The sequence below is a fragment of the Grammomys surdaster genome, unplaced genomic scaffold (assembly GCF_004785775.1).
Source record: "Grammomys surdaster isolate TR1022 unplaced genomic scaffold, NIH_TR_1.0 193, whole genome shotgun sequence".
Taxonomy (NCBI): domain Eukaryota; kingdom Metazoa; phylum Chordata; class Mammalia; order Rodentia; family Muridae; genus Grammomys; species Grammomys surdaster.
Window position 1 is genome coordinate 9,412,639 of NW_021604638.1, and position 14,989 is coordinate 9,427,627.

Genomic DNA, 14,989 nt, shown 5'->3' on the forward strand with positions numbered 1-14,989 from the left:
TGTTTTCTGTTTCCTTCTTTCCTGTCTTTAAAACTTTGTTCATTTTCCCACCAAAGTGTGAGTGCCCCATTGGGCTACCCATGCCAACTCGAGCAGAGCAGCCGTTTCACAAGGGTGCCCGGTAAGGCCTGAGAGCTGACTGCTTCTGGGCTCTACTGTGTGCCAAGGCTTTGCTTGGGGTGGGGGTGGGGAGCTGTCACCTGTGAAGGCTCCTGGCTTCCGGGAGGGGCTCATATCCTTCTGAGAGTCTGTCTGGTCCCAGGTGTCTGATTCAATTATGTACTATGTGAGGCCACTTCCCCACGCCCAGCATGATATCCTTATAAGGAAGAATGGCTGGCAATTTGAATCTTGTCAACTGTGTCCCTTACTTAGCAGGGAGCCATCCCATAGTGGAGGAGGCCTCTTGGAGACTGAGTCCTAGGGTAGACAGGCATGGGGACTGGTGCTGGGGAGAAGTCTCTGCATGCCAGGTGGGAACAGGCTTCAAGAATGACCTGGAATTACACCTGCAGGGCGATCACTACAGGGACATGTGCAGTTATTGGGCACCTTCTGTTTCCATGCAGGCTGCATTTATTATTCCCTTTCCATGGCTGTACAGCATGGCTAAGACAGTGTGGCCTTAGTAGGGGTCAGTCCATGTGGGTCCCTGTATTCCCCTGTGAGTTCTCATCCCCAGAATCAGGGATTAGGAGTGAGGACATAGGAAGCAAAGTGGAGTTCTTAGTCTAGTGTTACTGTTGGTGAGCCGTATGGTTTATCTGAACCTCAATTTCTTCCTCTGTGAAATGGGCTAGTTCTACTTTCCTGCCCTCAGAGTCGCAGGCACTGCTTGGAAAGTGTGTCTCCCTCCTCCCACCCCTGGCTACTCCAGCCCCCAGGAGGTGGGCCCCTGGCAGGACAGGATGAGGCAGCCAGAAGGGTTTGATTGACAGGAAGAAAGCAGAAGCGACAGGACTCTCCCAATTCCCACACTTCCTCTCCACCTGCTGTGGCTGCCGTAGCAGCTGCTTGAACACAGCTCTCAAAGACCATGAGGAACAGCAGGGGAGCCATGGAACACCTCGTCAGCTTGGGGTAAGTCTGGGGATTGGGACACAAAGGCTACCCAGCAAGAAAAGTCAGCAGCCCATTGACAGGAGGTGCGAGATCAATGAATCCTCAGCTTTCTGGGACCTGCTTTTCTCCTGGTAGGGTAGAAATGATATGGGTAGAAGGCTGTGTGGGAACTGAATGAGGGGGCATGTACAGAGGGGGCCGTTCAGCGTGGGAGCACCCCGTGCCACAGCTCACTGAGTACCTGACATGGCTTACAGTTCTTAAAAGCATTTATGCTACTTGCTGTTGCTTTAGCAGTTCCATGTCCTGAAACTAATCATACTGTGTGTTAGAGCAGTGTGTAGTCTCACTCCTAAGTGTTCTGGGAGTTGGGGGGCGGCAGGAAGGGGGTACAGGTGTTGAAGACTTGTGAGTGTACAGTAGTGACAAGCACCAGCAGGGGGCGCACTCGTCCTGCTGACCCGCAGGCAGTGAATGTCCGGCTCCATCCAGCCGTCAGCAGCGAGACGGCAGTGATAAAATGTCCGTGTTTCATATCTGACCCCTGAAGCCAGCCACTTTGTAGCCTCCCCTCTGCTGTCACTGGGATAACTAGTGTGAGCACCTAGAAAGCCAGAGTCTATCCGCTTCCCTTCTGCTGTGTCTCCAATGCTGAGCTCACAGCAATTGCTGAATAGTAGTTGAGGGCTAGAGAGGGTAAAATGGCTACTGTACAAGCACCTAATTGGATCCCAGAACTCTGTACAAGCACCTGATTGGATCCCAGAACTTTGTACAAGAACCTGATTGGATCCGTGGGTAAAATGCCTACTGTACAAGCACCTGATTGGATCCCAGAACTCACGTGAAGAAAGCAAGGCGTGAGGGAATGCACTGGCTCTCCCAGCGTTGGAGAAGTGGAGACCGCTCCCTGGGGCTTCCTGGCCAGCCAGTCTAGTCAAATTGGTGAGCACCAGGCCCGTGAGAGACCCTGTCTCAGAAAAATACGGCAGAGGGCCTGTGAGACATCTCAGTCAGTATAAGAGTACCTGATAGCAAGGTCGGCAACCGGAGTTCGATCCTTACGGCCCACGTGATAAAAGGAGAGAAACAGATCTTAGAGGTAGCTCATCCGGTGACTCTCGCGAGTTGTCCTCTGACTTCTACACACACACTTACACACACGAACACATACACACATACACAGAGGGGCATGCAAGCACGAACCCACAAAATGAAAATGTAATTTAAAAAATTGGGGTGGAGAATGAAAGATGTTAGCATGTAGGCATAAATGTGCAATACACAATAAACAAACAAACAAACGTTAGTTTGATGACTAATTTGAGGCTGGTTGAAGAGCAAAGGTCCCCAAGAAGCCAACTGGGCCGTCTCCTTGCCTGTAAATGATGGAGGGCGACACTGAGCTCTAAGGAAGAACGCGAACAGGCCCAACAGTGAGGTACACAGGCTGTGAGTATGGGTGTGAATGTGCATGAAATTACCCCTCCTCACTATCTTGCTACATTCCTTTTTTCAGCCAGGCCCCTTCTCTCTCTCCACAGCTTACCTGCTGCTCCCCAGCCTGTAACCATGGCATCCATCCAGATACCTAGCCTCACATGCTCAAGTAGTCCACAGACATTGGGCTGTTGACTGACAACCCTATAAAGACTTCCTGGGGAAGGCTCTGATTGGTTCAGTTTGCATTACCCCGGATGGATGAAGTACCTCTGATTGGTGCATCCGGAAAGTGTGCAGGTTCCAGTGGCTATACGAGGAGTCTAGTGGCAGCCTGGTTGGTGGGATAGAGGATGAACACAGCCTCCTGACACATGGCTCCCATATTTCCTTGTATACAGGTGGAGGTTCTGGCGCTTGGCGATCTGCAAGGCCGCTGTTCCGCTGCAGGCTGCCTGGAACGCCTTCTCCCAGCCTGTCCCAGCCAGCTGGAAGGAACTACTGATCCAGCTTCTCCTATGTGTTTCCTTGGCCAGCCTTATCGCAGGACTGCTTCATCACTGGCTGGTCTCTTTGCAGCTTTATCCTCTGGGGCCCCCTGCCTTGGTGACCGCTCTCTGTGGTCTCTTCGTCTTCCTGACCCTGGGCCTGGTGCCCCCCATCCGCTGCCTATTTGCACTCAGTGTGCCTACCCTGGGCTCCGAGCAGGGTCGCCGCTTGCTCTTGTCCTACAGTGCAGCCAACCTGGCTGTCGCTGTGGTGCCAAACGTCTTAGCGAACGTGCGTGCAGCTGGGCGGGTGCTGAGCTGTGTTACTGAGGGCTCTTTGGAGAGTCTGCTTAATACCACTTACCAGTTGCACCAGGCAGCCAGGGAACTGGGCGAAGCCGGCCAAGCAGTCAGCCGGAGCCTGACATTTGAGGCCGAGGGCAATGGCTCAGCCCTTCGCCTTCATATGCGCACGGTCACTCTGCAGATCATGGAAGACTTCTCTGGCCTGGAGTTCCTGGCTCAGGCAGCCCTGGGCACTCAGAGGGTGGTCACCGGGTTGTTCCTGCTGGGCCTCCTGGGTGAGTCGGCCTGGTACCTTCATCGCTACCTCACTGACCTGCACTTCGACAATATCTATGCGACCCGGCAGCTGGTTCGGCAGCTAGCCCAGGCTGGTGCCACACACCTGCTGACCTCTCCGCCTCCGTGGCTGCTCCAAACAGCCCAGCCTAAGCTGTCACAGGAAGAGCTGCTGAATTGTCTCCTAAGGCTGGGGCTCCTGGCACTGCTCCTAGTAGCCACAGCTGTGACAGTGATCTCAGACTATGGGGCCTTCCTTTTGGCACAAGGAGCTGTAGCCTGGGCTCAGAAGTTACCCACTGTCCCAGTCACACTCACAGTCAAATATGATGTAAGTGTACCGAGGGGAATATTCCTGGAATAATCAGATGGGAGGGGTCTGTCCGCTCCTGGGCTTCTTTCTGTCTATATATGCTTGCTTCAGGGTCATCATCCTTGGGTATGCCTAAGAGTCTGACAGAGGTATGTGAAGACACGAGGTACAAGAAAGCAGAGAGGTGGAGTACAGGAAGGGGCCAGGGCTAGGTACAGCTCCCCCCCCCCCAGGCCCCCGTGATTGCTCCTCCAGCTGGGCCCCATCTCCTAACTTTGTAATTCCTTCCAACAAGGCCTTTGTGTCAGAGACCCATCAATAGATCACGGATTAGTAGAGAGCCCCCGTGCCCTAATTCTCCCTGAAAACACCCTCGCAGACCCACCCAGAGGTGGACATTGCTAATGTCCTGAGCATTTCTCAATCCCGTTGGCAAGACCACCAATACCATAAGCATTGATTAGTGGGACCTTATTCTTCTTTTTTTTGGATAGGGTTTCACGATGTAGTTCTGACTGACCTGGAATTTGATAATGCCCAACAGGCTGCCCTCCAAATCCACAGAGATCCACCTGCCTCTGCCTCCTGGATGCTGAGATGAGAGTCGTGGACTACCACTCCTGGCTCACGTGCTAGGCAGTCACTCCGCCCTCTGGGCCATTGATTAATTAATTGACCTCCAGCTTAATTAGTTTTCTCTAAAAATACTTCGCTCAGTGATAGTAAGAGTAACGGAGGTAAGGTTTGTGTGGTGCCGCTTTGACGGCTACTGAGTCTCAGTTGCCCCTCCCTAGACCCATTCTGTAGGTGACAGGGATAAGGAATGGCCTGAGGGCTCCTCTGACTTAACCCTGTTCTCTGATTTGAAGGCCTCATATAAGGTCCTGGACTTCATCCTCTTCGTCCTCAACCAGGCTCCGGTGGAGAGCGTGTTTGCCTCGGTGCAGCGCTCCTTCCAGTGGGAGCTGCGCTTCACGTCCCGCGACTGTCACCTGCCGCAGGCTCAACCGCCCCGTGTCACTGCTGCGCTGGCCGCGGGCGCCCTGCAGCTGCTGGCAGGCGCCACCTTACTGCTACATGCCTACGCCTGGCGCCTGCGGCACGCCATCGCCGCCTCCTTCTTCCCGGCCCAGGAGGCCAGGAGGCTTAGCCACTTGCAGGCCCGGCTCCAAAGGAGACACGACCGGAGTGACCACCTGGACAGACACGCGGGCATTATGGGCACCCGGGGACCCAGGAAGCCTGGACAGGGGACAAGGGCTCTGGAGTCTCATGGACCTCAGTCACATGACTCCCTTTCGGCCTCCGTATGACCTTGAGTAGGTCATTGGATGTCTCCGAGCTTCAGTTTCTGTATCTACATAGTGATCGTGCTTGGCAACAATGGTCTGCTTTTCACGTGGGATGTGCGCGAAATCGTGGCGAGTGGAAGGCCAGGAAGAGTCGGGAAGGCGCGTGTGTGCAGTAAAAAGGACTGGAAGTTTGGGAGGACCACACAGCTCAGTTCCTTCCCGCTAGATGGAGATAGCCCTGGTAACATCCTCGTGGGGACCCTGCATGTGGATTCACCTCAGCACTCCTCCAACTTAGCTTTACAAGCCTTTGAGAATTTACGTTAATCTGAAAGTTTGATCTTATAAATAAGCATATTTATTAAATAGAAGAGTAAACGGTTTTGCTCTTTTCGGCTCCTTTGGGGACCTTTCCATCTAGACTTCTCACGTTTAGTAAATAAAAATACAAGGTGCCCTGCCCAATTTTGAATTTTGGAGAAGGGACATATTTGTGTAGCGATCCTTGGCTATCTGGTTAGCCATGTTCAGCCTTGAGTTCCCCATTGTAAAATTGTTGTTTTAAAAACACAAATCTCGAGCAAGGTCGTGAAGAAAGGAGAGTGAAGTGGTACGACCATTTCTTCCGCCTTCCGTTTCTGCATTCCTCGTAGAACTTCCAACAGCCGCATGTTAGGCCAGAGTATCCAGAGGTTCGCCACTTCTGTGGTCCCTCGAACTAGGAGGAGGGTTTGCGGAAGAATTTGCCAGTTCCGGTGGAAAACAAATGGCAGTTACTGGTTATGATGACCGTGTACTTTGGATCTGGATTTGCGGCTCCTTTCTTTATAGTAAGGTACCAGCTACTTTAAAAAATAAGGATATTTAATTCATCCCTTTAACAGAATAACAGAATGAAGAAAGTTTAAGAGATGTGATCTGAGAATTGGATTAAACTCTTGAACTCTTTTTTTTTGTTGTTTTGTTTTTTTGAGACAAGGTTTCTTTGTATAGCTCTGGCTGTCCTGGAACTCACTCTGTAGACCAGGCCAGCCTCGAACTCAGAAATCCACCTGCCTCTGCCTCCCAAGTGCTGGGATTAAAAGCGTGTGCCACCACTGCCTGGCTTGAACTTTTATACTAGAAAAAAAATTGTAAATAAACTAACGACATAAAAAATAAAAAAATAAATAAAGCCACAAATCTCAGCCGTTCAGTTTTACCAAATGAAGACTCCGGAACCAGTTGTGTGGTGAAAGCCTGCTAGCTCAGAGAGGCAGAGAAAGCACCCAGCTGACCTTCCTACTCCACAAGGTCCCAGAAGGAAAGAACTCTTTCTCCACACTGTCTTAAATGCCCTTCGGCTCAGACTTGTGCTCCCTTCCAGTCAGCTGGTGGCTTGCTGTGCCTCTTCACCTAGAGTTGACTTTATTTAGCTCTTGCATTAAAGGTGTGTACCAAGGCTGAGCCACACCACAACTGCCTGTTTACAGAAAGCTGAAAGCTCTGGGACCAAAAGCTGAGCCACTATGAGAAATATTTTTACAGTTCACAATCTCCGGGTTCACAGTGTGATCGGATATCCTACAACATAAAATAATAACAATAATAATAAAACAGCAAACGTCAAATTCCTGATTGACTTTTGGGATCGGTGAATCAGGCAACACTGTATTAGGTGAACAGAATCAAGTGTTCTAAAGACTGAAGGAAGGGGTTGGCTTTGTGGAGAGGAAGAGGTGAGGAGAGCAGAGCAGGAAGCGTAAGAAGCATGAGCCCCAAAGCCTGTATAACTCTTGCAAACCACAAGGCTCACACTTATTTCAGAACACACAGGTGATGAGCCACATCACTATGACTGTGGCTCCAATGGATTCTTTGACATCTGTGTTAAAGAATGCTCCCCCTCCTCCATAGACCCATATATTTGAACAGTTGGTCCCCAGTTGGTAGAACTGTTTGAGAAGGATTAGGGGCGTGGCCTTATTGGAGGAGCTGTGTTTCTGGGAGTGGCCTTTGAGGTACCAAAGCCTCGCAACATTTCCAGTTAGCTTTCTGCCTTATGGCTGTGTCTTGAGATGGGAGCTCTCAGCTACTATTCCAGCACCATGCCTACCTACTGCCATGCTCTTCCTCACGATGGTCACAGACCCTAACCCTTTGGAACTTTAAGTTCCAAATGTACCCTTTCTTCTATACATTGCCTTGACTGTGGCATTTTATCACAGCAGTAAAAAAGTAACTAAGATAGTATCATTTCTTTTCTTTCTTTTCTCTTTGCTTGTTTTATCATGTAATATTTGCTTTGGGACAGGGTCTCATGTAGCCCAGGCTACCCTCAAACTCACCATGCAGGCAAGGATAACCTTGAACTACTTGATTCTCCTGACTCTACCACTCAAATGCTAGAATTACAGCTAGCTCAGAATGCCCCAGAAAAGCAGGGGAGCTATACAACTATCCCAAACGCACAGCAGCAAAGGGAGAGAGCCATACAGCTAGCTCTGAATGCACAGCACAAAGAGAGAGAGCTAGCGTCAATCAAGGGGGAAGACCAGCACCAGAGGCTGTCCTCTGGCTTCCACATGTATGCCATGTCCCGCACATTTCTAGAGATACACACAGGATCATATGCCTGCATATACATATGCATACACAAACTGTGCACACACAGGGGGAGAAAAAGAAGGAAAGAGGGAAGGGTTTCTATATTTTCCTTCCAAGTATAGAATCAGGTATATTATATTTGATGTAACTTCTCAGAATTTAAATATATCCAGTAGTATTAAGAACAAAAAGGGGAATAAGTTCAAACTAGACAAACAGACTATGGTTGCCAGTCTATGAGTGCCGCAGAGCAACTGAGCTGGGAAAGAGGGCAGTAGACGCCATCTGTCACCTGGCCACTAACCCATCCATGGTGGCCTGACCACAAGAACCCTCAAAGAACCACCTCATGACACCATTACCTGAAGATCGAAAATGTTAGCATCTGAATTGGGGCAAACAGACCAGTCACCTCAGGGTCCTTGAAATCTAGATAGCTCTGTGGGAAACAAGGGCATACTTTGAGGTAACCTGTGCTCTAGTCTCAACTCCTACACAGTGGAAAAATTGAACCAATTCCCCTGACATTGTCCTCTGACCTCTACATGTTTACCATGGCATGTACACACACACACACACACACACACACACACAGAGAGAGAGAGAGAGAGAGAGAGAGAGAGAGAGAGAGAGAGAGAGAATAAATGCATTGCACTCCTAGATTTAAACAGCTATGGTTGCTTACACAAAAGAAATCAATCAGCATGCTGGCATGGATTGGAGAGGAGCACATGAGGCCTCATTCCTAGCTGAGGCACTACTGGCCACTATGGCTACTGAGTGGGGGTGGTAATTTTTCTTCAGGGGTGTGGCTCCTGGTGGGTTGCCCATACTTTAGTAGATGGCCCCACACCATGCACTTACTGGCAGTGCCAACTAGATTTGTACATACTTTGTATATATCCATGAAATCCCCAAAGAATAAATCAAAATATTATAATACACAAATGAATAAAAGTAACAGAACAGGTCTCCTGAGTTTTGATCAGATGAATAAGTGAGTGTGTGTAGACTTGCCTTCATCCTAGTACGAAGCCTCTGTCAGACAGCTAGCTCCTGTCTTAGCAAGTCTGAAGCCTACACTGACTCTCAGGGCTCTTTGTCTCCCAGCAACAGAAAGTACCTCTGCATCACTCAAAGGGCAAGTCATAGGAGTCAGGAAGATCTAGAGCCAGCACATCCCTGGAGCCCCTGGAGCCCCTGGAGCCCCTGGAGCCCCTGGAGCTGGGATCACGGTCAGTCTTCACAGCACCCATGCCATTCTACTTGGGGTTCAAGTTCAGATTCATGGCATGCTTGGTTTGGGTCATGGCCTGCCCCTTGTCTAGAGTAATAAGACGGGCCATCATTCTGTGGATGGCCTTGACAGACTTACAGGTTGGGTAAAGCTCTGTCTGGTGGGTTCTTCTCATACAATGGACATCGGCTGGTCCTCTTGTGCTGTGCATGCACAGCTTGTGAGACACTATGTGGTATTCTTGAGTAAAGGTCGGGGTCGTCTCCCAGGGGAAAAGTGTTAGCAGAAAAAGGAGCCGGTTTCATGAGGCTACGAAAAAACAAGAGTCTCTTCAAATTACTTGACCCACATTAACGGCATCTGGATACATTATCTGAAGTATCAGAGAGAGCTGGAGCCTTCTTCGGCGCTTTCCATCAGCAGGCCTTGACTGTGAAACCTAGCTAACGAAGTTGATGGGGAGCCTCCAAGGGAAGTTGGCGGGGGAGTCCTCTGCCATCTAGTGGTCACTATGGAAACTGCAGATCCCAGCATCTGTCCGCTTCCTGACTTTTCCTCTTCCTGTCCCAACATTCTAGACCCCTTCTTTTCCTCTCTTCTCTTCTTCTCTTTCCTCTTTTATTTCACCAGTGTAAACGTTTCACTTTGTTATTCTTCCCATTGTGAGTGTATACAATGTACAGGTGTAGGTGAAGTGCACCGACGTTAGTCAGGGAAGTCCTTTGCAGAAGCAAGTCTGTGCTTCCTTCCATTGTGAGTCCTGAGACTAGAACTCAGGTCCTCAGGCTTGAGCCGCGAGTGCTTTTGCTTTCCAAGTCATCTTGCTAGCCCAAGTCTAAGCTTTTTTTTTTTTTTTGAAAAACCTCCCACTGGATTAAAAACTCACCAGGATCCATGAATCGTCCACCTCCTTTGTGGTAATTAGTTGAGTTGTGGTCATACACACGCAGTGTCAGGGCCTTGATAGCAACTCTACGGTCTTCATTCAGAGAGAATGAATATAAGACTGTGAAGCCTGTGATCCTCTCAGCAATCCTGACTTGACAGGACACAATGCACCCTGTTGCTCTGTCATGTCAGAAATAACATGAACAGGGAGCTGGAAAGATAATTCCAGGATAAGGGAATAGGGAACTAAAGCGGGGGGGACAAAGGAGGGGACATGAGTGTGTTATGAAAAACACTCATGGACAAGGGGAATTTCTCTCTGCCAGGAAGTCTTCGAAGTGTGAGGTGTGTCCCAGAATCACTCCCTGGGGCCTGGAGGTGGAGCTGTGGCACCTGTCCATCACTGAGATCAGTTCCCAGCACTTGGGAGGCAGAGACAGGCAATCCTAAATTCAAAGTGAGTCTGGGCTAAATAGAGAAACCCTGCCTCCAAATCAAAACAAAACATTTTATTTATTTATTTAATATATGTGAGTGTACTGTAGCTGCCTTGAGATACACCAGAAGAGGGCATCAGATCCCATTACACGTGGTTGTGAGCTACCACGTGGTTGCTGGGAATTGAACTCAGGACCTCTGGAAGAACAGCCAGTACTCTTAACCGTTGAGCCACCTCTCCAGCCCCGAAACAAAACATTCTGAGACTGTTGCTGATACGTATCTTTATATATGTTATATATACATATATATAAACATACATATGTTTATATATATTTTTTAAGTGTCTTCTGAACCGTTAGAATAAAGTGTGTATGTGCTCCAAGTCATATGCAAAATGTGTTCTAGAAACTTGGCAAGAGTGACAGCCAACTCGGCCAGATGAGGAATATTTTTCCAACTCCATGACAAAGCTTGTCTGCCAAGCACATATGTGATTTTAAAGTATTGTTTGCTTCTTTTCTTTGATCCTTAGTGTGATTGGACATATATATATATATTCATACATTTATATGGTGTCTTAGCTAGAGTTTCATTGCTGTGAAGAGTACCATGACTAAGGCAACTCTTATAAAGGAAAACATTTAATTGTAGCTGGATTACAGTTTCAGGGGTGTAGTCCATTATCATCATGGCAGGAAGCATGGCAGCATCTAGGCAGACGTAGTGCTAGAGAAGGAGCTGAGAGTTCTACATCTTGATCTGAAGGCTGGAGAAGGAGGCTGTGTTACACTGAATGTAGCTTGAGCATAGGAGACCTCAAAGCCAGTCTCCACAGTGACATTCTTCCTCCAACAAGGCCACACCTCCCAATACTGCCATTCTCTATGGGCCAAGCATTCAAACACATGAGTCTATGGCGGTCATAGCTACTCAAATCATCCCATACAGCTAATTTCTAATTCATTTCCACATCTTCTATATTAATTTTCTTGTTCCTTACTTGACTTAAAAAAAACAAATAACATACTACATTTCAATTATTTCTAGAAACACTATTAATAACTGAGCCCACTTTTACATTTATTATATACAGAAGGCAACTGTATTCCCTCCCCTCATACATTTGCTTTTAAAATACATCTTTCCCAAAGTTATTCCAGTTTTCTTTTGACTTGGTATGGGTTTCGGTACACATGCCACGGAAAATGGCATGGCACCTGTGTGGAGCTTGCAGAAGTGGGTCCTCTCCCTCTACCTGGGACTCACGGCAGGTCAGCTGACTTGTTGGCACGTGCCTTTATCCACAGAAACACCTTGCAGACTCACCACATATTTATTGCTCCATAACAAACTACCCCCAAAACATGGTGGCTTAAAATGATGCAATTGGTTATTTCCTTTGTGCTGTGGACTGGTATGGACTTGAGGCTCTGCTGTGTACTTACTGGTACTGACTTGCTGGCCCTGCCTCGGTGAATCTATATGCAACAGAGGCCACCGAAGAACTTAACTGCACGCAATGTTCAGATGACTCACTCCTTAAGTCTGAAGTCTTGACAAGGGTCCCTGGAAACTGAGGCATGGCTAGGTTTCTGGGAAAGGTTTGGCTGTTTCTCCACATCACCTCTTTGCTTCTTTTGGTTTCCACTTGATCTCTGGTAACTAGTTAACTAAAGTCATACACGAGTTCTAGGAACACCGCCAACAAACCTGACTGCCAAGATAACAGGTTTGTTTTTTTGAAAACTGCAGTGTCCCTTCTGATGTCCCCTTTATTTAAAATGACAACACGGCTGGCCACATTTGATGTGGGAGACAAAATACAAGCATTGAATTCCTGGATGTCTGGTTCACCGGGAGCCACCTCTCAGCTTCTGCATTTTACTGTTCCTTTTGGTCTTTAAAGATAACAGATAACTGTGTAAGAAACCTGGCCTTCCAGTGAGTGAAATATTACATAGCCTTCCTCTTTTAAAATATATACATGTATACAATTTGTCCTCATGGATGAAGAGCTAGTTTCTATATAACTCGCATTATACATAATTGGTCATGTTAAAAATATTGTTAAGGGACTGGAGAGATGAATCAGTGATTTAGAGCACTGGCTGCTCTTCCAGAGGAGCAGAGTTCAATTCCCAGCACCTGTATGACACCATCTTCTGGCCTTCTCAGACATTAGGCACCAAGCACAGCATGCAAGTGGTGGACAGACATATATGCAGGCAGGTAATATTTCAATATATAAAAAATAAAATAAAAATTGAAAATAATATGCTGTTAAAATATTTTTGCCGCTGGGCAGTGGTGGAGCACGCCTTTAATCCCAGCACTTGGGAGGCAGAGGCAGGCGGATTTCTGAGTTGGAGGCCAGCCTGGTCTACCGAGTGAGTTCCAGGACAGCCAGGGCTACACAGAGAAACCCTGTCTCGAAAAACCTAAAAAAAAAAAAAAAAAAAAAAAGCCTTTACTTATTTTGATTTCTCCTTCTGCAAAATTAGCAGGAGAATGTACACCTATCGATAAACTCAGACAACTGGGAATAAACAGGATGGCGATTATTTTCTTTTAAGATATTTAGAGATGGTCTGATTTGTCTTTGTTAGGGGTTTCTTCTGTAATTTTAGGAAGTTTACCATTACTTTTTAATCTGAGAGAACTGTTTGGTTGTTACTTTTTTTCTTAATACACTGTTGGAATGTCTTTCCAGAGCTCCAATTTAGCTCTAATTTTTTATTTCTCACACTCCTTTTTGTACTCATGGTTTTTACTCAGGTTTACTGTGATAAAAAGCCCTTGCACCTCAGAGGATAACGGCCCGGCGGGGTCGCAACTCCTTGTGGGAAATGTAGTCCTGAAAAGACTACAGCATACTTTGGAAGAACCGTGGGAATGGCCGCTCCGAGGTTCTGCGCATGCGCCGTCTCCTAGCCTCTATGGATACGTTTCCGTTTCGCAACGCTCTTCCAAGCGAGGTTCGAGGGCCCTCTGTGCGCCACGGTTGCCTGGGGCTTTCTGGGCGCTACAAAAGAGGCGAGGTTTTCCCCGAGCCTGAGGAATACCGGGTGGCGACTCTGGGGCAGAATCAGAGGAAGCAGCACCTTCCTGGGGCCCGCGAAGGCTCGCGCGTGACCAGGGGCCGGGCGAGGCTACCGGGCGCCCCGGGGCTGCAGGCCTCCGGGCGGGCAGCCTGGGAAGGAGAGAGGTGTGTGCGTGCAAAAATCGGATCCCAGCAGTCCTGCGGATGCCCTTGGCCCGGTAAAGCATCGGGGCTGCTTAAGGGTTGAGCTGCAATTGAGGGAATGAGCGGGTCCAGATTGGGGGAGGATGGCGTTTCATTGGCGGGTCTTTCGTTTGGGAGGGAAGAGATGCCAGCTATGGCTGGAGAAACGGTCTCTGCATCACTTCGAACAAATGCATGTCGTTCCTTAGAGTTTCCATTCTGTCTCGCCAGAGTTGCTGAAACCACGTCCATCACCATCCTGGGGTTTACTGTTTCCTTTATATAGAAGAATGACTCAAGCGTACCTACAGAGAGGGGGTTTTTGTTGTTGTTGTTGTTGTTGTTTGTTGTTTGTTTGTTTTTTAGATAATTGAACTTCTTCTCAAGTGAGGAAGGCAGATATTTTAACCATTTAGGTAGTTTGCTAGTGACAGAACTAAGAATTGAATTCTGGTGTCCTGATTCGAAGGCCAGGGCTTTGTCCTCTGCTCCATTGAAGCAGAGGCCTCCCTCTCCTGAGTTAACTGCAGTTAAGGTTGGGGGAGGGGAGCAGAGTGATAAGCATCTTAAAACCCTCACTCCTTCTGTCTGGTTTTCTGATAAAATAGGTAATTGACACACACAAAAAAATAGATGATGGATAGATAGAATCTTAGAGTTGCTGACATACTGTTTCAGGCTGTATATATACTAAAGCTTGTTGATATGATCTAATAGGAACTCCGAAGTGTTTGTTTTGTAAGGAGGCATAAGTAAGAGGGTAATTCAGTTCACATCTTTGTTTCCAGTCACACAGTAAGAAAAGCTCTGATTGGTTCATTCAGAACCGCCCATGGGCCTTCCCTCAGCAGTTGTTTTGTGTATGCAGCAGTTGTTTTGTGTATGACACAGGTCAAAGAGTCCTTTCCTTCCAGGGCATGTCTGTGAGTCACTGTCAGAGCTTCTAGCCAGTCCACTGATCACATTCTCTGTAATTCCTTTCCCAGCCCTTTGACCCCTTCTTGAAAACCCCTGAGAATGGACACTACCCAGGTAAGTCACTGGGGGATTTGCTTCCCACTTTTGGCAGTGGATGTTCATAGATTTGCAGTGTATACGTCCAGATGAAGTAGCAGAAATATATAAAAAGTCAGCGTCAGGGAAAATAACAGAAGCAGATCAACACCAGAGATGTGAACCTCAATAAAGAGAAGGTATTGCCAGATATAGTGGTGCATGGCTTTAATCCCAGCGCTTGGGAGGCAGAGGCAGGCGGATCTCTGAGTTGGAGGTCAGCCTGGTCTCCATAGAGAATTCCAGGACAGCCAGGGCTACACAGAGAACCCTGTCTTGAAAAAAAAATAAACAAATGAATAAATAAATAAACAGAAAGTATACATCCCGGTAGGCTTATTCAGTATAACAAAGACCAAAGTAGCAGGAAGAGGGATGTTACCA

The 14,989-nt window shown here is 47.9% G+C and overlaps 1 protein-coding gene and 1 pseudogene across 1 annotated transcript; both read left to right on the top strand.

The window, feature by feature from the left end:
* Positions 1–946: 946 nt before the first annotated feature.
* Positions 947–5,559, top strand: Ocstamp (osteoclast stimulatory transmembrane protein). Its single transcript, XM_028769649.1, is given in 5 exon segments — positions 947–1,080; positions 2,904–3,903; positions 4,755–5,077; positions 5,079–5,192; positions 5,194–5,559. Coding segments are annotated over 5 exon segments (1,641 nt in total). The 5' UTR covers positions 947–1,036; the 3' UTR covers positions 5,354–5,559.
* Positions 5,560–5,688: 129 nt separating this feature from the next.
* On the top strand, positions 5,689–6,126 carry LOC114623002 (annotated as a pseudogene).
* The last annotated feature ends 8,863 nt before the right edge of the window (positions 6,127–14,989 follow it).